Source organism: Acanthochromis polyacanthus, chromosome 11, assembly GCF_021347895.1.
Source record: "Acanthochromis polyacanthus isolate Apoly-LR-REF ecotype Palm Island chromosome 11, KAUST_Apoly_ChrSc, whole genome shotgun sequence".
In the NCBI taxonomy this organism is placed as follows: Eukaryota; Metazoa; Chordata; class Actinopteri; family Pomacentridae; genus Acanthochromis; species Acanthochromis polyacanthus.
In genome coordinates this window covers 32,158,281-32,178,355 of record NC_067123.1, presented here as the reverse complement: position 1 = coordinate 32,178,355, position 20,075 = coordinate 32,158,281, and the positions used below count along the sequence as shown (strand labels likewise).

The 20,075-nt window shown below is 41.0% G+C and overlaps 2 protein-coding genes across 4 annotated transcripts in view; one reads left to right on the top strand and one right to left on the bottom strand.

The window, feature by feature from the left end:
• Positions 1–1,447: 1,447 nt before the first annotated feature.
• On the top strand, positions 1,448–4,394 carry cfap300 (cilia and flagella associated protein 300). Of its 2 annotated transcripts, XM_022209674.2 has the most exons (7): positions 1,560–1,711; positions 1,788–1,869; positions 2,852–2,921; positions 3,027–3,184; positions 3,270–3,442; positions 3,561–3,627; positions 4,021–4,394. In XM_022209674.2, exons 1-7 carry the CDS (start codon positions 1,602–1,604, stop codon positions 4,147–4,149), a joined length of 789 nt encoding a protein of 262 aa, XP_022065366.1. In that variant the 5' UTR covers positions 1,560–1,601; the 3' UTR covers positions 4,150–4,394. The 2 variants fall into 2 exon arrangements, with proteins under 2 accessions (XP_051811613.1, XP_022065366.1); XM_051955653.1 differs by lacking the exon at positions 3,561–3,627 and having other exon boundaries at positions 1,448–1,711.
• Positions 4,395–5,097: 703 nt separating this feature from the next.
• Positions 5,098–20,075, bottom strand: part of LOC110961883 (potassium voltage-gated channel subfamily KQT member 4) — a 54,468-nt gene continuing 39,490 nt past the window's right edge. For both annotated transcript variants that reach the window (XM_051955813.1, XM_051955814.1), the window contains 5 exons: positions 18,107–18,336; positions 17,930–18,029; positions 10,498–10,629; positions 9,424–9,562; positions 5,098–8,536 (listed from right to left, as the gene is read on the bottom strand). In XM_051955813.1, the coding sequence (XP_051811773.1) occupies positions 8,333–8,536; positions 9,424–9,562; positions 10,498–10,629; positions 17,930–18,029; positions 18,107–18,336 (805 nt within the window). In that variant the 3' untranslated portion in view covers positions 5,098–8,332. The remainder of the gene's footprint in view (positions 8,537–9,423; positions 9,563–10,497; positions 10,630–17,929; positions 18,030–18,106; positions 18,337–20,075) is intronic.

Here is a 20,075-nt window from a genome sequence, read left to right as displayed (position 1 = left end):
AGTGAGTTGCAGGTCAGTCTGTTTTTGGTCGTTCATTCTTACCTTTCTTTCTTCCTTTGTTCATGCTCACCATGCAGGACTGGTGGTCAGGAGGGGGCTGGCCCAGCACTTCCTGTATTTAAAGTGTTGGTGATGTCACAGTGACATCACTGAGCCAGAACAAGTGGAGTTTTTTTTTTTTTTTTACTTTTGAGAATTTTTATTTATTTATTTATTTTTTTAATATTAAAAGGCACCAGTCAGAATTGATTTCACATGTTTAGCTTTGAGGGAGACATTCAGAAATGCCAATGAGAGTCTGGTGTGTACAATGAAAATGTTTACAGAGTTATTGGTGTCTGGGTTGTAAAACAGATCACCTTGCTGTATGATGGTAGAGCTGAAGTGAGCAGGTGTGAATTGAGCACCATATATAAGGGTAGAGAGTTGGTTCCCTGCTGAGAAAGATGGAGCTGTGCTGCCACAGTCTGACTTTTTAAAAAAAAAAAAAAAATTTATTTTTAGGGTAGAGTAGCTATGTTAGCTAGTAGCTAGTTATTTTTCCTTGTAAATTATTTTTGTGTTGTTTTGTAACTTGTGTCTCATCAATATAGAAGCATTATAAAACACAACTTTCACCTCTTTTGCACACAAGAAGTCTGCCTGCCTATCACCTTACTTGACCTTTTAGTTTAGGAAAAGCCCAAAACAAATTTCTAAATTTCTTTCCTAAATTTTAGGTTTAGGGCTTTGTCATACTGCAAAAAGTTGTTTTTGAATTCTTCATAGAGGCGCAAGACTTTATGTTGCAGTGAAAAAACATGGCTTACAGTGATCAAAAACATGTTTGGGGTTCAGCGGGTTATCTTGGATGAGAATAAGTAGGACTAAAGTGATCTAAAAATCAGCTTCAGACAGCATTAAGGGTCTCTACAGAATGATTAACATAAAGTGTGGAAAAAATATCTCAATTCCCCTTGGAACATGCAAATCTAAAGCCAACTTCAACATGAAAAATGAGAGCAAGAACCTTGATAGGACTGTAATGCAGGAGCACTAAAGTTTGAAAGATGGATGAAGATTACAAACACAACAGAATATTAGTAAATTAAACAATTTCAGGCTGCATTCAGCTAAATTAATGTTTCTAAAGCAGGACAAAGTCTCCCTCTGGTGGCTGCTACGACAGTTTTCCAGCTAAACCGTCGTTCACTTTGCTTCTTGATAGACTTCAATAAATGAAAAAAATAGATAAAATAAAAAAAATCGTGAATGATATGTTAAAGACAAAAACATAAAGTTAAATGACAATAAAACTTTGAACAAGTCGCTATATTAGCATTAGCTTTTAGCAAAAGAAGGTTCTAGTCCCAAATCGGGACGTCCGTTGCCACAGCAACAGGTACACTAAATACGTCAGAGATGGATATAAAGATAAGACGTATCACTTCGTTTTTATTTCATGAAACCGGAACAAAAAGCCAAAATTCGACGCTGATTGGCTGTTAATGAGCGCACATGTCGCTGATTGGTCCTTTAAACACCACGAACCTGCTTCTTATTTACGGACAGAAGTGAGTCTTCCTCTTTCTGTTTCTGCTAACACGGATAAAACTGTAAACATGGCGGCAGAGAGATGTCCATTTGAGCAGACTTATTCTTTTAGTCCTCTTCCTACTAAGAAGTTTTCTTTCCTGCAGGACAAAGACACGTTGGCTCTGTTAATGAAATGGTGAGAGGTTCATCTGAGCTGAGTTATTTTTTGGCTGTTAGTTGTGTACCTCCTAACTGATGTGTGTTAAACTCAGGTCCATGCTGGGGAGGATTTCCACTCAGTGCTACAGTTTTGACCACAGCTTCTCCTCCTACAACAGTGACAAGTTTGCACTGGTAAGACACACCAGGAGATGATAGATTACTATTAACCACCAGCTAGTATTATTTATGTGTCATTCCAGCTAAAAACATCACGTTTTTTAGAAAAACTTCTGATTTGCCTGAATTTTTCATAGCATAAAATATGGATATATTTTTTTTAAATTGTTAAATTTTTTGCTAGATCTCACTTTCTGACACAAATACATATATAAATTAAAAAAATAAAATTGCCCTTCATATCTTTCTATGGTACATTAAATTTTGAGGCTATGTTTTCATGACAGTATAATAGCAATTATATAATATTGGCTCAATGAATTTACATTTGGAGAACAATTTTGAAACGCCAAAACTTTGCTCTAGTTGGGTTGCTTTAAAGGTTTAGTTTTATATTATTGTGACATTTTTATATATATATATATATATATATATATATATATATATATATATATATATTGATAATATGTGCTCATGTACTCAGACTTTTCATGACGACTTAAATTATTATTTTTTGTTTGTTTCATATTTCAACTCACCCACAATCAGAGACTATTTGATCTACTTGTCCAATCTTGCAGATTCTGAATCAGTCACAAAATGAGAAATAACTGTGAAAATTTCAGGCTTTTATCTTAATAGTTGTAGAGATATTATAATCCAAAGATAGCTTCAGATTTTAAGGTGGAAAAAAAATATACAAAAAAGATGAAAATGGCTCAACAGGCAATTTTAAAAATAAAACATCTTAGAAAGTATTTGATATATCCATGAAAAACAAATAACATATTTAATATCTATAATAATAGCAAAAATTAGTTTAAAGCACATTGAGATTCTTGTTTAATTTTGTTTCTTACACTTGAAAAGCAGACTTTGTTCATCTTTTATGTAAGTGATTTTGAAATGGGCTGCTGAGAAAACATGTACTGGCTGTTTGTTTTGATAAAGTGTCGTCTTATGTTCAACCATGTTTGAGTGTTCTTGGTGTCACTAGAGTTTCTTCAGAGATCCTGACGTCGTCTCCAGTCTGAGGAAGATGAAAGTCGGAGGCCAGGTGCCTCTTGGTATGTCGACTCCCCCAGAAAGCGGCTTTTCATCACTGATAGTCGGAAATTGATCTCATCTGCTGTAGCCGGATCATGTGTGGAATGTTTTCCTGTGTGTTGCAGAGAAGCCGGTGGTGTCGGTCAGCGTGGAGTCTGTTCCCTGCACTCAGGTCTCCATGGAGCTGTTTGATCCAATCTACTCCTGCGGCGTCGTGAGGCCCTCTGGACAAGTAGTTAAATGCTTTCATGATGTTCACCCCGACTATGACGAACTCAGACAGGTAACTCTCTGTTCCGTCTGTCTACCTGTCTGCTTCCATCTTTTCTGACGTGGAGTCTGCTCACGGCTTCTTCGGCCTCCTCCAGATGTTACAGGAGGAGGACTCGGAGCACTACTACGTGTTCGGGAGAGAGCAGCGAGCAGAGTTTCTGTTCAGGGTCTTCAAGCACCTGTGTGTTGGTGGAGAACTCTGTCAGCATGAAGACACCATCGATCCGTACATCAGCACCACCAAGCAGATGTACAAAGATCTGATCAGGTGAGCAGAATTCAGCGGGACAGAAGTGATACATGCTTTAAAAATCATCTCACATCTCAGTTATATGCAGGAATCAGTCATCATTAAGTAATAAAATTGAAATCAATTCAATTTGTAGCGTGCAGAAGGATCCAGAGACCAAGAAGATCAGTGTTGTCTCCACAGTGCTCAAAGTCTGTGCCTATGTAAGTGTCTGTAATAAGAATGAATGAATGCCATTTGTGGAAATCCTGTCTTTTGAGCAACCTACAGTCACTACTTGCATTGACCTGTAATGACTTCAACATATACAATAATCCACAAACACTAAAAAAGTTAGTTACTTCCAGATGTTTTAACATCATGCAGATCAAAAAACAAACCCTCTTAAGTTATTTTTTTGTTTCTGTGACTTTTAAAGAGCCAAAAACTACTTTCCTAACTAACCTCAGTCTCTCCTATAATTCTCTGGGACTGTTTTTCTTTGTAGACTCCTTTTAGGACAAGACTGTACATTTTTCAGTTTAATTATTAGACTCTTCCTCCAGTTTAACAGTTTCACATTGCTGAGAATCATGTCTGTTATTTATCCACTGCAGGATGAATCTGGGCCTTGTTACCCGACACGAGAGGAGGATCAGACATTCGCCTATTTGATTGTGGACCCTTTCAGGCGACACGTGACTTTGTTCTCCCACTTCTACGGCGTCGGGAACTTTGCATTTTGAACTTTGCCTCATAAGAACAGGCCAGCTGGACAGAAGAGGATCCTGAACTTAATGAATGAGCTCATACTACAGCGAGTTGTTCTCCATCGTCAGATTTTGTTTCACGAGTGGAGACCAGTCAGCTGTAGTGAACACGAGAACACAGTGCAGCTCACATCCCAGATTTGGTTCACAAAGTAGAAGAAATGTGAATTTTGTCTTGTCGAAGTATGTCAGTAAAATGTTTTGAAGCTGTCTGAAAAATATTGACGACGAGCATCTTATTGACACCTTACTGACTCTAGCTCAGAGTTGGGAATAAAAATAAGAAGACATTAGACTGTTAAATATTAAAGTTAGGATTTTAGTCCAACAAGCACTTTTTTGATTGATCTAGATCGTCTTTTGCATATTATTTTATTCATAATAAACTGTTACCGAGTGCTTCCTCAAAGGGAATCACCGGGTTTCTCTTTAAACTTTCTAAGTTAACGCTTCTGCTGCTTGTATTTCCAAAAAATGAGCAAAAATATTTTTTTAAAAATCCTAAAGATATCTAAAGTGATTACATATAACTTCTGATATTTTCTTTAAGAACATTCACATAAAATCAACCAAAATCCAGCGAAATTCGCTGGATTTTGGTTGATTTTTATGTGAATGTTCTTAAGAAACATTTTCAACATTTCTTTTTTTCGACCAAAAATGTTCAAAGATTCCCCTAAAATGTTGAAAATGAGGACATCAGAAGTTTCACTGTGAAAATATTTTTTTTTCCCCACATTTTCAAACGGGTCAATTTTGACCCGCAGGACGACACGAGGGCTAAGCACCTTTAGATATATTATGTTGTAAATTGGTGCAAATTGTGTGTTTACAGTTGTTGACTTCAGCAATCGAAATCTGTTAATCTGTAAACTGGAAACATTATTGCGTGAGACAGTATAAAACAGGAGACAGAAAGCAGCATACAGTCCAAATAGCTTTATTGAAACAAATAAATTAATAAGTTAGTCAAGTGATCTAATTTTATCCTCAGCAGATACACATTTTTTTTTGTACCTCTTTAAAATATCAAAGAGAGGTGTGCATTAGATTAGAAAATAAATCAGCGCCATGTTTTATTCAACCAGTAGCGACATCAATTAGAATCGGAAGACTTTGATAGGTTAGCTTGCGCCTTATTGCTTGATTGTTTCATTTTTAACAACAGTTCCGACACCTAAGAGAGCAGTTAAAGAGCAATGAGCTGGAATGTCAAATGGCAGCAAGTCAGTGAACGATGGATGGATGGATGGATGGTAGGACGTCATGAAGAACAAGAAGAAGAAGAAGAAGAAGAAGTGAAAAAGAGAACGTGCAGATTGAGTCATGCATAGCATTCAGTCAGTTAGACAATCAGTTACCATTTCTCATACTTGGTTTTCCTAAACTAGCGCCCCCTAGTGGCCTCAGAGGTAGTTGTGTGGAAGCCATTTGGATCTATGTGACATGCTTATGAAAGGACACATGCCTGCAGACTTTCCTGTGACGACAAAACGCCCATGCCTCCCGCCTCCAGATCTGACAGGTGTTATAATAGAGTGAGGGCGTCGATGCGAGGAGGTCCAGGCAGAGGTACGTCGATGTGCTGAACATACAGTAGTAATACTCTCAGAAAGTATCAAAGTTTGCAGCAGTCGTAAAAGACTAAATCTTTTCGATAGTACGTCTTTAGTTAGTTCGAGGTTTTGCACAAAAAAAAAGATAAAAGAAGCAAGGCTATCTTCACGTGATATTCCTACGAAATACTTGAAAGCAGGTTTAATATTTACGTTTAAAATAGAAAGCTGTACCATATCAGTTACAGAAGGAGGGCATAGAAGGCACAGGTCATTTCCTTTCATGTCTTGACTCAAGATTTGACAGGAGACATCCTTAAGTTGTTTTTTTTTCTCTTCTAATACTGGGGCCACCACGAAACAACAACATGCAATACAGTGGTCTCACGTACATTTTCATGAAGCTCAACATTCCACGTGACGAAGTGACAGCACTGCCGACGCCTCTAATAAACAGGCGTCTCTGCTAGAATCTAGATCAAAGAATTAAGCTATCTTACATTTCTCCATGAAATGAATGCAAAGGTCTAACAGCGAGCTCTTGTCGCTGTCCTGGCAGCAAGAAAAACAGACCAGAAATAGATCTAAAAACACCGAGCAATTAAGTACATTCACTGTTTAAAAGTCGGGGCTTGGCTTAGATGGAAAAGTGGAGCACCTGAGTCAACTGGCTTGACTGGACCAAATAAATGAGGGGACAGAAGAAATGTTTACACTGGCTTAATGCAGTATGACGAATGTTTCTTACTCGAAGCTGGCAGCAATTATTGGAAGACGTTTCTTACAAAAGAAAAGAAACTCGAGCTCTGCAAGTCGTGTGCGTGAACCTGATCAGCTGTGTGTGGTTACAGTCCATAATTTAACTTGAGAAAAAAAATGCTACATTTATTTAAAGATCATTTCTAGCTGAATTAAACATATTAAATTAAACCCTACTTTCACTTTCAACAACCAAAATCATTTTTAAAAAACACATTTTTCTGCTCTACATTGCATAAAATCAACTGTATGAACACAATTACAGTAAAGGAATCAAAAACAAATGAAAGATACAGTTAGACATGATAAAAACACGTGTTATATTTGTCAAGTGCCAAGTTGTTGTTTTTTTTAAGTAAAGGAATTGCTTTCATCGTCTGTTTGCAGGTGTGCACTCTCCAGTTTTGTCCATCAGCACAGAGCGTTTAGAGAGCAGAAACGAGAAAGAAACGACAGAAGAGAGTAAAGTGCACTGGCAAAGACAGTCAGTAACACCTTTGGGCACCCTGCACACTGTCTTTGTGTTGAAGCTGTAAGGCTGGAACCGTTTTCTAAGACACGTGCATTCATGAGGATTAAGGTCTGGAATTCATGCAGTAGACCTGACAGAGTTGGGGTTTTTTAAACTACGTCAAACTGGCCAAAAAGTTCCTGCACCAAGTGCAAGTGACATCTGATGATTTACCCTCGTGTAGGAAGAAGAATTACTGACTGTCTGAACCGGCTGAAATGGTAAAAAACCTAACCTGAGGCTACATGTGAGCAATGAGAAGCGAGTGCAGGAAGTGAGGTTTTATCTACAGGACGTCATGCAGGTCGGGAGTGTGGGCTGCAAGACAGAGAGGTTTAAAGGGCACGTTAAGTTTACGATGCTGAAATAGTCGAGTCTGAACCCGTGGAAGAACATTTTGGCTTGATTAAATCCTAAAGAAGTAGGAACATTCCTCATTTGAATGCCAGCCAAACGGACTATTGCGTTGTTTTTTTTTTGCATGTGGGCTTGTTAAAGATCGAACTTCGAAGAAAGGGAATGGAGGTCAAAACAAACAAACATCAATCACTCCAACGCGTTCTTGTAGCTCTGTTGGTTCTACTAAAGCAGGATTTAAAACTCCCTCATCTGGGTGAGACAGTGTACCGTGGGTGCTTTGGCGAGGTCAGCTGAGTCTGCCCATCCCGGCACAAGCAAGCACTTCATGACCGGCTCCTTCAGTGCTCGTCGGTTCGTCTGGTGAGAATGCAAAACCGCAGGTGGGACCCATTGCATTCATCACGGTATGAAGAAATGCGATGCCCTCCAAAGTACTGGACAAATGACCGGCATGGCACTTGCAGAGCTGTCTGTGTCAGTAGAGTCAGAAAACTCTCAGGAAGTTGCAGCCAAGAAAAAAAAAAGAAGAAATGATGATGGGGAGAAAAGATAAGATTCCTCCAAAGATTTATAGAACTTCAGCACACAGTCTGATTATCTGCAGCCGAAGCTTTAAAGTAGGCATAGATAGACAGCATGAGGTGAGCGGGTGAGAGTGGTTCAGTAGTCAAGTAATAGTTCATGTATCAGTTCCTCGTCTCCGTCCTCATCTAGTGGGTTGAGAGGCGTGCGCGGTGAGCAGCTTTGGCTGAGGCTCCTTGTCAGGTGGAGCCATCTGGTGGCCTCTGTCTGGTATCGGGTCTGGAAACATTCACTAAGGTGGAGGATGCAGGTTTGAGACGGGGCGAGACGAATCGCTGCAGAGTGTGGATGAAATGAAGTGAAGACAAGACGTTTAGGCAGAGGGAGGGCTCGGCCTGAGGAAGACGTACTGTAAAGGGTTTGTGTCTGTGCTCGGACAGTCAGCTCACTGTCATTCCAAGTTGCCGCTATCAGACTGGGAGATGTTGAGCGTGTTAGCGGAGGGGAAGAGGTCTCTTTGGTCCGTGGGGCTCTGGTAGTCAGAAGTCAGGTCGGGCTCCAGGAAGGAGGACAGGGTGAAGTGGGACGAGCCTTTCTTTAAGCACTGGGAGTAGAAGTTGAGCAGGAGGTCCAGCTTGTTCTCTATGGATTGAACCTGAACAAAAGCACACAGAGAGTGAAATGTGTTGTGCTTCTCTGGCATCTTTCACCCCTTAACAAGACAGCTTATTGTCGGCAGTTCAACTAGATCGGACTAAGTAACATTTCCATATCACTTTATGGATTAACACGCACAGGATTATGATGTACTTTGAGTTGTGTGAGGTGATTTAAGGAGCCTTTATCCACATTTCAGAAGCATCAAAGAGAGGGCCAAAGACACAGCTTGTGGCCAAAATTACAAGACACTTTTGTCATTCATTTTGCTCTACAATTTCACATCCATCACAAACTGAAACATCTATAACAAAAATAAAAAATTCACTAGGATGAAAACAGAGACTTACAGATTGGATTAATGGTATTCACCAGTAACTAATGTAATCAGTTGTTTTTTTTGGACAAAACATTAACAGAAGCTGTAGTTTAGTTTGTTGCCTCCAGCTGTTTGCTGGAGTCGTTCCTCTGAGCTTCAGCAGCTTCAAACAGCAGCAGGGTTTTTACGAGCATCTCCAAAATAAGAGAGTTGCTGCATTTATGCAATCACTACTGCTATAATACTAATCATAAATGATCAGAGACTACAAAGAGTCACAGATTATAAACTGTGCCATTTTTACTTTACTGTTGGTTTTACTGTGATAAAGAAGCAGTCAGAATATGATCACAGATGGATAAAAGTTTCAGTCCAATCTTAAACAAATGTAGATCAACAAAACTAGAGAACAGAAAGACTGATGAAAGAAAACTCACAGAGTAAGTGGAACTTTTGTAGTCTATTACACTTGCTTCATTTTTTTGTTTTAGCAGCAACTTGTTTTTACAGAGGCCAGAAAACACAGTTCCACAAATACTTGATACGACAAACTATTTGTCTGTTACCTGTTTCTCCACTTTAACTACACGTCCCATCATGCTTAGCTCATCCAGTGGGTCCAGTTCTGGCGGTGTCTTCTCTCCCTTTTCGGGTCGCGCCTTCTTATCTGGCTGAACAGTTCCTCGCCCAATTATCTGGTCCACCCTTTAAACAAAAAGAACAGATGAAAATATTTTTTCGGTAAGCTCTGTTGATTTAGGAGGAGCCTAAATTTCTGTGAAACATCTTTATTTAATTTGTTAGTGAAAGATGAGATAACTGCTACTTATCTCATATGCTTTTCTTTAATATGAGGCTGCAGCCAGCAGCCAGTTAGGTTAGTTTACATAAACGGCAACAGAATCTGTTCTACCAACACTTCTGAAGATTGGCTGTCCGAGACCAGACTATTTCCTGGTCAGCAGCAGAGTCTGTACCAGCTGTTACAAAGCCTGGCCATCACATTGTATAAAAACGGACATAGCGTCTGGATCTGAGAAATCAAACCAATGCAGAAGTGATGCAATGATACAGAAATCTTTAACAAATCTGTGGATCCAGACTATATCATACATCACTGCCAAAGTCTAACCAGTTTGTCTTTGCGTCATTTCTGACCTTCCCTGAAAATTTCATCCAAATCCGTTAGTCTGTTTTTGACTAATGTTGCTAACAGACTGACAAATGTACCCCGATCGTCACACAACTCTGTTGCTCCTTGGCGGAGTACAAATCTCATATTTATTACCTCCACCAGGATCACCGTCTGGATCCAGGATTTTTTTTGACGGTCAAAGGACAATTCAGAGATGGCTGCCAATTGTACAGAGACCTTCAAAAAAATCCTGGATCCAGACGGTGATCCGGATCACCTCCAAAATCTAATCGATTGTTACTTTTGCTCTTCCGGACATCCTGTAAAAATTTGGTGAAGATCCGTCCATGACTTTTTGAGTTATGCTGTTAACAGACAAACAAACAGACAGACAAACAGATGGCATGGCGGAGGTCTGCGCTCTCCGAGTGCTTCTCTAGTTTTATTCTGTTGTCCTCTTTACCATGCAGATTTCAGGTGTTCACAATATCTGCAGGGAACTTACCTCATCTGCAGGCTCTTGATGCGGCCCAGCATGTCCAGGTGTCCAGCTGAATACTGCTCTATGACATCTTTCACATCATACGGACGCAGCGTCTCCTTAAACTTCCTCTTGGCCACAAGGAACTTCAAGATCCTGCACAGAAACACATCGCTGTTTTCAGCCCCTCTAGGCACCTTCAAAGAACTTCACATATGAATGTACAGTAATCCGTTATAAAAGCGCTGGGGCAGGAGGCTGTCAAATGATACGGCCCACCCTGAGAATAGCAAGATTAATTAAATTCAGCGTGACCTTATCATTCACAAACAGCCCCATAAAGAAAGCAGTCACAAACCCACTAAATCGTGTCTCCCGGAGACATTTATTATCAGCATTTGCTGTTTCAGCAATTAGCACATTTTCACAGATAAAAGCGGCTAACACACACGCCTCTATCCCCCTTGTTTCTGCTCTTTTGTCGCTGGACCACAGCTGCTCGAGCTCCCAGTGCATACATCATCACCACCCACATCCCAGTGTGGGGGAGTCACACTGAGGAATGTTGACCCAGCACTACTGTACCCGGAGAACACATCACTGACAACATCCTCTGCTGGTCTGGACATCATGCTGGAGGGAGTTGAGGGTGAGCAGGAGATAATGGGGAGGGAGTGGAGGAAAGTTTAAGGATGTGTGCGTGCCTGGCTTGGGTCGATGACCGTGGGTCATTCAATTCCCTCCTCATCACTTACTCTCAGAGATGCTGGCTGCACAAAAAGACCGGAAACACCACGTGGAAGCAAGACCGAATACATACACAATCAAGCCGTCATCTCATGCTGTGATAGATTGGTTGTAGATTGTCCTACAAATCATGCCGGGAGAGACGGAGGTGTGAGAGAATGAGAGAGGAATGCAACGTAGAAGAGGAAGGAAGGAAGTAACATAAGGGGTATTTTTTCTTTATTTTATTTTATCTCTCACACCCAGATGACTAAGTCCACTATAATAAGCCGTAGATCAGAAACGCTCAGCTGTTTGGAGGAAAGTGTGACCCAAGCACACATCTGTGTACACAACAACGCACACACGAAAATATACAGCCACAGACGCATACACGAGACCTACAGACTCAGACGTACACACCAACACACACATGCATGAGCAGTGAAATCTGAACTTGCGAGAGGGGTCATTTTGTCAAATAACCACCGTAACCTTTGTTGAGGCTGTCTGCAGCGCTTGCATTTACAGCAGCCACATGCGTCACAGTGTTATGTTGTTCCCGGCGCTCCAACAAAGAAGAGGAAGAAGGTGCAAGCGAAGGAGAAGAGCAGCGAGAGGAGGAGGAGGAGGAGGAGGAGTGGTGGTCTACAGCTGGTCCTGTAGCAGCCGTCAGCGAACTCCTCCCCCCTCACGCAGCACTCTGTTTCTTGATGACTTCTGCGTTTGGGGCATTTTTTGCAGGCGGTCTTTTCTTATTTTGCAGGTAGATGCAGATTTTTTTGCCAGGGTGGGTCTCAGGTGTGGGTAAAAGAAAAGATTGAAACGGGGAGGGGAGGAGGGGCTTTAGATTTGGATCCTCTGAGGGTTTCTTCAGAATGCTGACTCTCCTTACTGGTCATTGAAATGGCTTTTATAGCACACAGTCAGGTCTAAGTGGGGCCCCCTCTCCTCCCAGAAAACTTCGACTCACAGTGCAACAGTCACTGGCAGTGGTACAGTACAGCTGGCATGGCTGAGTGAAAGATATTATCCCTTCCCAGTGCTAGGAGGTAGCAACACATCGACGTTTGGTGTGACGGGAAATGTCAGCTGAGCCCCGAAATGCTTGCAAAGCCAGTGCGAGTATTTTTGAAAATTCAGCAAAGGTGGATTCCTGATAGTCTCCAATGGCAAGGGTTTTATCTGGGAATTAAAAATGACTGTTCTGCTGACACGAATCCTAGGTGGGCTGAAACACTGCAGGGGCCGGTCTGATTCTCTACCGACCAGCCAAGTGAACAAAACGTAACCCACAAGCTACAGAGCGCGTTTGCACTTACGCTCACAGATAAATATAGAGTGTAAACGAGTTTAAAAATATTACAGCTGAAATGCGACAAAACCTGATGACTCAAGATCAAACGGTTATAAATAGCGAGCATGTCCAAACTATATATTTAACAAAGTGGCCGCTTCATTCGAGACTGCAAAGGTGCAGAAATTTTGTGTTTTGTGCAGTATTGGATTTGTGCACTAGGAGAGTTATGGTAGAGAGAGCACACAAAGATATCAGACCCTGTTCTCTCGCCCTCCTCCTCTTGCTTTCCCGTACCAATCCCTCCACACATAAACAGAACGCCATACGCATTTATTCAGCTCGCCGGGCACTGATAAACCACATGCATCTAAAGTGAAGTCTCAGCACTAAGGCCTGCTGCAAAATTCCGCGCTTCACCGACATCAATCATGAGCCTCGCAAAGACGCTGTACACCAACGTGTGTGAAGCACCTGCTGTTTACACACCTGCACTATCTACAGGAAGTCCCTCTCTCCTATTGTATGCAGCACAGAGCAGCTGAGGTCAGAGCTATCTGCTGAGTCAAGTAGAAACCTGAGGAGAGATCATATAATGTCCTATCAGTGGATTACACCATCAAACAATAATATATCATCCCTGGAATGGTAAGCATCTGCTGTACATCTACCAGGAAGAAGCCTCCAGTGTGAGTGTTAACTCAGCACCGCGTTCAGACATGTGAGCCCCATAATAAATGAGAAACAGATTTACAAATTATATTCAAACCCTGTGTTCAGGTTAGTCTGACTGACCAAACATAGACTGCGGGTGTAAGTATGCCATTGGCCGATCATTTCAATGTATCAGTGTGTTAGCATTTTTTTTTGCAACCTCTGAAAATTTCAAGTTTTGCGGACAATTTTGAACATGCAGGAAAGTGGCCATGTTTTATTTTTCACTGTGAATTGTCCATTTTTAAACCCTTTTTCATCTCTCTGCATGCAAATGTTCCACCAAAACACTTCCGCCCGTCACTATTTTGAGTCAACACCAAAGTTGCGTCATTTGTTTAGCCCCGCCCACAGCAACTGTGATTCGTTTACAGAAGTATAAACAAACCAGAGAGTTTTTCCTTCTTTAGAGGAACCATACTGTGTTACAGTATGCCAGTTTTAAATCTGTGGATCTTCTCATGTCTCCTGCCTGTGACCCCAAGTTTAATCTCAACGCGCCATCTTGAAGGATGTTTTAATTCCATTTTTATCAGCAGCAATGACGAATAAAAGAGGTAAGACAGAGCTGGGATATACACACCAAAGCATGACTCTAAAATGTAAGTGTTTCTTATGTATTCATGAGGTTTGAGTGTGTGTATGTGTGCTAAAAATAGTATATCATCTGTGCATTGAATAGAATAAAAAGTAAACATATAAGTTATTATGAACTTTTTTATGCCCGTCTGCAGTGGACTGGAACAAGGCAATGGACAGATGGTGTAGGTGTGCCACACATCATATTTAATTGACATCGCTTTAAAAGTATAGCTTTAAAGCAAAGATATTTCATTTTGTTAAATGTCTCTTGCCTCGTTTCCTCTCTCCTTGTGTCTCTTTTTTTGCCTCCTCTCATTGCATCTCAGGTGGGAGGGATGAGAAGAGGAGTCAAGGAGAGGAATCGAAGATGTACAAACTAAGAGATGAGAATTATTTCAAGAAGAGCGGCATCGTAACACACAAGAAGCGATGTATTCTACATCAGCCAGCGCTGATTGGAGCTAAAGAGGGAAGCAACTGTCTCAACAGAGAGACAGTGGGCTACAACAACTAGGGGTTGGTGGAGCCTACGGTGGAAATACCTACGAAGTGTCCATTAAGAGTTTCTGATGAATCTGGATAAAAAAGCGAAGGATTGCAGTCCAAAAAAATAAAGTGATCGACAGCAATGACCAACACTCACTACCAGAGGTCACACTGCAGGTTTAAGTCTCACTGAATTACTTAAGTGAGGGCAATTCAGCTCCAAAATCAAGTGGCTTCTTCTGAGAGATCAGATCTTTCTGAAATATTTTATTGACAGACTGAATTTCAGAGTCCCTAATGTTGCACAGACAGACACAATTTCTTATGCACATACTTCCTTCAGGCGCATCACAGAGCGCGTATGGAACCACATGCAGAGCTAGCATAAGAAATGCTGTGAGGGCACAGTGCTGGCATCAGGGACCAGAAACAGAGTCATTATAATTGGCTTTCATGAAACCCCCCCTCTGGAGACCAGGCTGGCCCCAGCACCAGATGTTTGCTAGCAATTGTAGTTTTTCTGCCACCATCAGTGAAAAACTGATTCTGCGTATGTTTGTGCAGTATGGGAATAGCGCACAGATGTCCACATGTGTCTCCATAGGGCTGTTGGGGACATCTGCACAGTTAAACACAGGAGGTTGTGTTTTTTTTTTTTTTGCATTTTACATTAAGATTAATTACTAATTGTTATAACTCTGGTATGGTTTTGGCAGCAGAGCATTTCAACTCCCTGTGGATTATGACTGCATTGAGTACATGTGAGGCTACACATGTAAATAAGGCGCATATTGTCTAAGTACAGCTGCCAGTGGAGTAATACTTAACCCTCGTGTCGTCCTGCGGGTCAAATTTACTTATTTTAAAGTTTGAAAATGTGGAAAGAAAAAAATGTTTTCCCAGTGAAATTTCTGATGTTCACATTTTTAACATTTTGGGAAATTTTTAAACATTTTTTGGTAGAAAAAAGAAAAATGTTTATTAACATTCACAAAAAAAATCAACCAATTAGTTGATTAGTTGATAAAAATCAACTAATTGGTTGATTTTTTTGTGAATGTTCTTAAAGAAAATTTTAGAAGTTTTACTGATATATATGCAATCACTTTAGATATTTTTAGATTTAGATTTTTACTCATTTTTTGAAAATATTTACAAGAATTTTCTTTTGATTTTTTTAAAATAAAATTTTGAAGGGAAACTTTCAAGGAATTATTGAAATTTTCATCCTGAAGGTTTTGCAAATGTTCAGAAAGTTTGGGAATTTTTTTGCAGAATTGTTGGATTTTTTTCAGACAAGGAAACTGAAATGAGGAGAGCAGGAGGGTTAAACATTACATGAAAGCTTGTAATACTTCAGTAACAGGAAGAGATGATACAGTGCCAGGAATCAACATCAGTACCAGCGACGCTCTTAGAGTTGTCCTTGTCGAAACTGTACAATATCGTTTGTCTCTGTGTAGTCGCCCTGTACTGTGATCCTCCATCTGGATTCTGTTTGTACCTGTGTGTGTGTGTGTGTGTGTGTGTGTGTGTGTGTGTGTGTGTGTGTGTGTGTGTGTGTGTGTGTGTGTGGACCTCATTTCGGTCCCCACAAGTTTAAACAGTGTTTTCTTGGCCATGTTGTTACTGAAAAAAGTAAAAGTGCAAAAACGTTTCCTTAGGGTTAGGCATTGTTTTGGTCTGGGTTAAGGTTAGGGTTAGGGGTTAGATATGAATGGGAGTCAATGGTAAGTCCCCACAATGATAGAAAAACACAGTATGTGTGTGTGTGTGTGTGTGTGTGTGTGTGTGTGTGTGTGTGTGTGTGTGTGTGTGTGTGTGTGTGTGTGTGTGTGTGTGTGTGTGTGTGTGTGTGTGTGTGTTCTTGTACTTGCTACATTGTGAGAACCATTTTCTGCATTTAACTATCAAAGTGAGGACATTTTGGCCGGTCCTCACTTTGAAACAGCCATGTTTGAGGGTGAAGACTTGTTTTTAGAGAACAGGTATGAATTGAGGTTTGGTTAGGGTTAGGGTAAGGATTAAGTTTAGGCAATCAGTTGTGATGGTTAAGGTTAGGGTAAGGCTCTAGGAAATGCATTAAGCCTATGGATGTCCTCACTAAGATAGAAGTACAAACATGTGTGTGTGCGTGTGTGTGTGTACGTACACTCTCTAATAGGCCACCCTATCACGCCACCTCACACATGACCGGTCTGAATGAGCTGGGCGCACTGAGCGACAAGGTCACACGAGGGGAACTAACCCTGTCTGCAGCAGGGCTCAGTTACCTCTCCTAAAGGCATTTGGGTTCTGTAAAGCGTCTTGAGACGAGTTGACTGTAATTGACGCTATATAAATAAAATTGAATTGAATTGAATTGAATTAAGTGGACATTTCCACTCTGTCAGCTGAATCTGCGCACGCCAGCACCTAAATGGAGGAGTAGCATGTTTGCTTGTTAATGTTGGCTGCCCACTATGAGAAGCACCGCTGGTCTGAATATGCGTATGTACGTTGTTCATCTGACCAAAGTCACTTCATTGTATCGATGAACAGAAGGTCCAGTTGTGTGGTGATGTGTGACAAGAAAGACAGTTTTGCCGTAAAATTGGGAGAGCAGGTTTTTAAGATTTTAAGATTAAGCCATCCCTCTGACCTGGCTACAGTATGATAGGTCCAAAGGAATAACTGTAACTACCAGAACCAGATGTTTTCATGAGGGTCTTTTCAGAGAGGAATGGAGGGATTACATTGGCCTCAGTGTTTAGTGAGGAACTTTAATATTTTTTTTCATTTTTCTGTGTTGTTTTCAAGGCTAATAAAGATTTTGATAACTAGTAATTAAGGAGACTGATAAGAAGCATTTCGAATGTAAGGTTTTATGTCAAATTCTCAACGAGTGCTTTCTAGCGTCCTGAGATTTGGATACAGACCAAAACAAATAGTGATCGCCAAGTAATGTGGAGGTTTTCGTTCACTTCTCATCTCTCGTATGTTGTGGGACACTCGTTGAGACTATCCGAGCCGGTCAGTGTGGGGAAAAAAGCACGTTAGGGCGGACTTTGACGCGGGGGGGCAAGTTGCCCCATACTTTTCGCTAGCCGAGCTGCTAGCTGAGCTGCGAAGCTGCCTGCCTGGCTAAATACTGGAGCTACGTCGAAAATTCATTTCTCCATCACTCACATGTATGAAATGACATATGAAAACAGACCCCAGGTTGAAAAAAAACGAAGTTCCCCTTTAAATGAATTTATTTTAGTGGAAATTGTTTTTAAAAAAATCGGAACTATGCTGCTAATTGAACTAGAATGTTAAATATCACATGTAATAATTAGCCAAGTTAATAATCGGTCAAGTCCTTGTTGAGAATATTACCTCAGGATCATTTTAGATGTTTTCAGTTCAATTAAGTCACTAATTACTAGACTGCTAGAATAGGGGATGAATGAAGAATCAACGGGAAAAACTCGGTTTCTTGGTTTGTGTCAGTCAACAGTCTCCTTTACCCCAAAAATGTTGTATTATTTAAATTTTGTAACCTGTAACCTTTTGTAAATCCTTTCTTTTACTGTGAGGGACCACGACAAGACTAAAGAAAGACCTCCAAACGTGCACACATTCTTTACCTCTGCAGGTGTCACTAGTATACTGCTGATGACGACTCACCTGACAGCTCGTATGAGTGTCTTCACTGCTGGGATCACTTCCTCCATGGCAACATCACAATATGGTTTGTCTTCTACACTGTCCTCCCCAACTCCTTCCACTGAGGACAAGCAGAAAGAAGGTTAAAAACGTCATTATCAACAGTGAGCGCCCGCTAAAGTTGTGTGTGCTGCTCACTGTCAACAGGTGGACGTGGCTTGAGGCGAAGGGAGGTGCGGAAGCGTGTGCGGTCATTAAAGCTCCAGCTCTTTTGGACCTTTCCTGGACTGGTGGCTTCAGGAACGTTCTCCTGGCTGGGAGAGCGACGGACACCAGAGCCGGGGGGCAGCGGTGACGCCTTGTTCCGAATGGTTTGGGATGAACGGGAATTGTTCATCCTGATCCGATCCCGGAAGCCCATTTTACTGCTGACAGTGGAGGCGGAAGAGTTCAGTACAAGTAGGCAAAGAATTCTTTTTGGACAATCACAGGCACTGAGTTTTTCTCATTGATCGCAATGTCCATGCCTTCAGCCGTAATGGAAACTACACCGTGTTATCTTGGGAGCTTGGAAAAGCAGCAGCAGGGCAGCCTGAGCTTGTTAGAAAGGAGTTAGTTAGTAGATGTGAAATAACACAAAGAATATGGCCTTTGACTTTTAAAACAATCCCCACATAAACATACAGACAAAACAGGGACACAAACAAACATTTACATTTTGTCTCAGTGAAGGACAGACGAGCTGACCAAATGCACAACTCAATATTGCTAAAAATTGTGCCCTGAGGATTTGCTTATTTAATGTGCCTGTCGGAGCACCTGAATCAGCAATATCAGAGTGAAACCTGATTCAACACTTCCAGTATTGCAGGGAAGGTAGAAAAGGCTCCACCTACCATCAGAAAAGCTTCCTTAATCCCTTCAACAGAGTGTATAAGCATCAAAATATTGGCTTCAAAGTGCAGCCGTCCAAAAAGGTCTCTTATTAAGTACTCTATACCACTCACCATACCCAAACTCAGGTCATCTATTCACAGGGGGAAAAGCTATTTGGCAGCCACTCTCAACAAAAGACTGACTGCTAACGCTGCAGTTATAGCATGCTCTAGTGGACCGGTCCCACTCTGCAGCCACTCACATGTTACATACTGTCACGGATCCATAAGGCAACGCAAACGCAAACGTCATGCACCACAGAGCAATTCCAGCCAAGTCGTTCACTCCGACATTTTTTACGATGATATACTCCTTGTCTTGCGTGTGTTGCACAGTGGCCGGCCATTTAAATTAAAATTTAAATAGTTAAGGAATGTTAGTGGAAACAGCATTTCATACGAGCAATCTGAAATGCATCAGGCAGACTGGAGGAAATGGAGGAGGCAGAGTGAAAGACCTTCGCATGCCGTTGGGGAAGGAAGAAAATGGTTTGGATGCATTCAGGACCGTAAACTTCACTGAATATTTCCAAACTGTTCAAAGAATACTGCATGCAAACATCAGTATTTAATCACGTAAAAACCTTGCAAAAATGCAGCATAAACATACTGATTTGGTACAAAGGTTTGTGAAATAAGAAAGCATGATCAATCATTTAAAGAATGAGCCACACAGCTGAACTGAAAACGTGAAATTTCTCCGACTTTTCGTAAAAAGTTGTTGCTTTTTTTTTTGGGAAGGAATACTTCATTCGATCATTTCCTCAGAGACTTTTGATGAAAGAAAATCCACATGGGACTTCTGTCATGGTTTATCATGACTGTCAAGCCAGAGCAACCAAAATCAGCCCAAGTTTCTCCAGCAGTCACAATAAAGATGAACCTGGAGAAACTTTCTCATAAAACAGAGCACATGTCTTCACAGTAAAGGATTCATACATGTATTTGTGGACCAGAATGCAGTGCTTGTTTGAAGTTTGTAATTGGTAGCTACAGTCCTTTGTGGAATATGAGATAAGTATCTTTGCATCTTCTACTGAGTGCCAATTTAATTTAACAATTATTGGATGCTTTAACGTGAAATAAAACATTCAGCAAACTACTGAACCGGGCCACAAATATTTGAGTGTTTCAGGCAAGGTTAGCAGGATGTATCGATAGAGGAGTGGGGGTGGTGTTATTGATCGGTGACATTTTAGCGTGCCCCGTGCACAGGCTTTTGTTGCCGTGGA

Excerpts from the sequence above, each read along its gene's own strand:
- cfap300 (XM_022209674.2), top strand. The coding sequence starts at position 1,602 with ATGGCGGCAGAGAGATGTCCATTTGAGCAGACTTATTCTTTTAGTCCT. Across the intron at positions 1,870-2,851 it reads ACAGTGACAAGTTTGCACTG|AGTTTCTTCAGAGATCCTGA; the intron begins GTAAGACACACC and ends TGGTGTCACTAG. Across the intron at positions 2,922-3,026 it reads CGGAGGCCAGGTGCCTCTTG|AGAAGCCGGTGGTGTCGGTC; the intron begins GTATGTCGACTC and ends TGTGTGTTGCAG.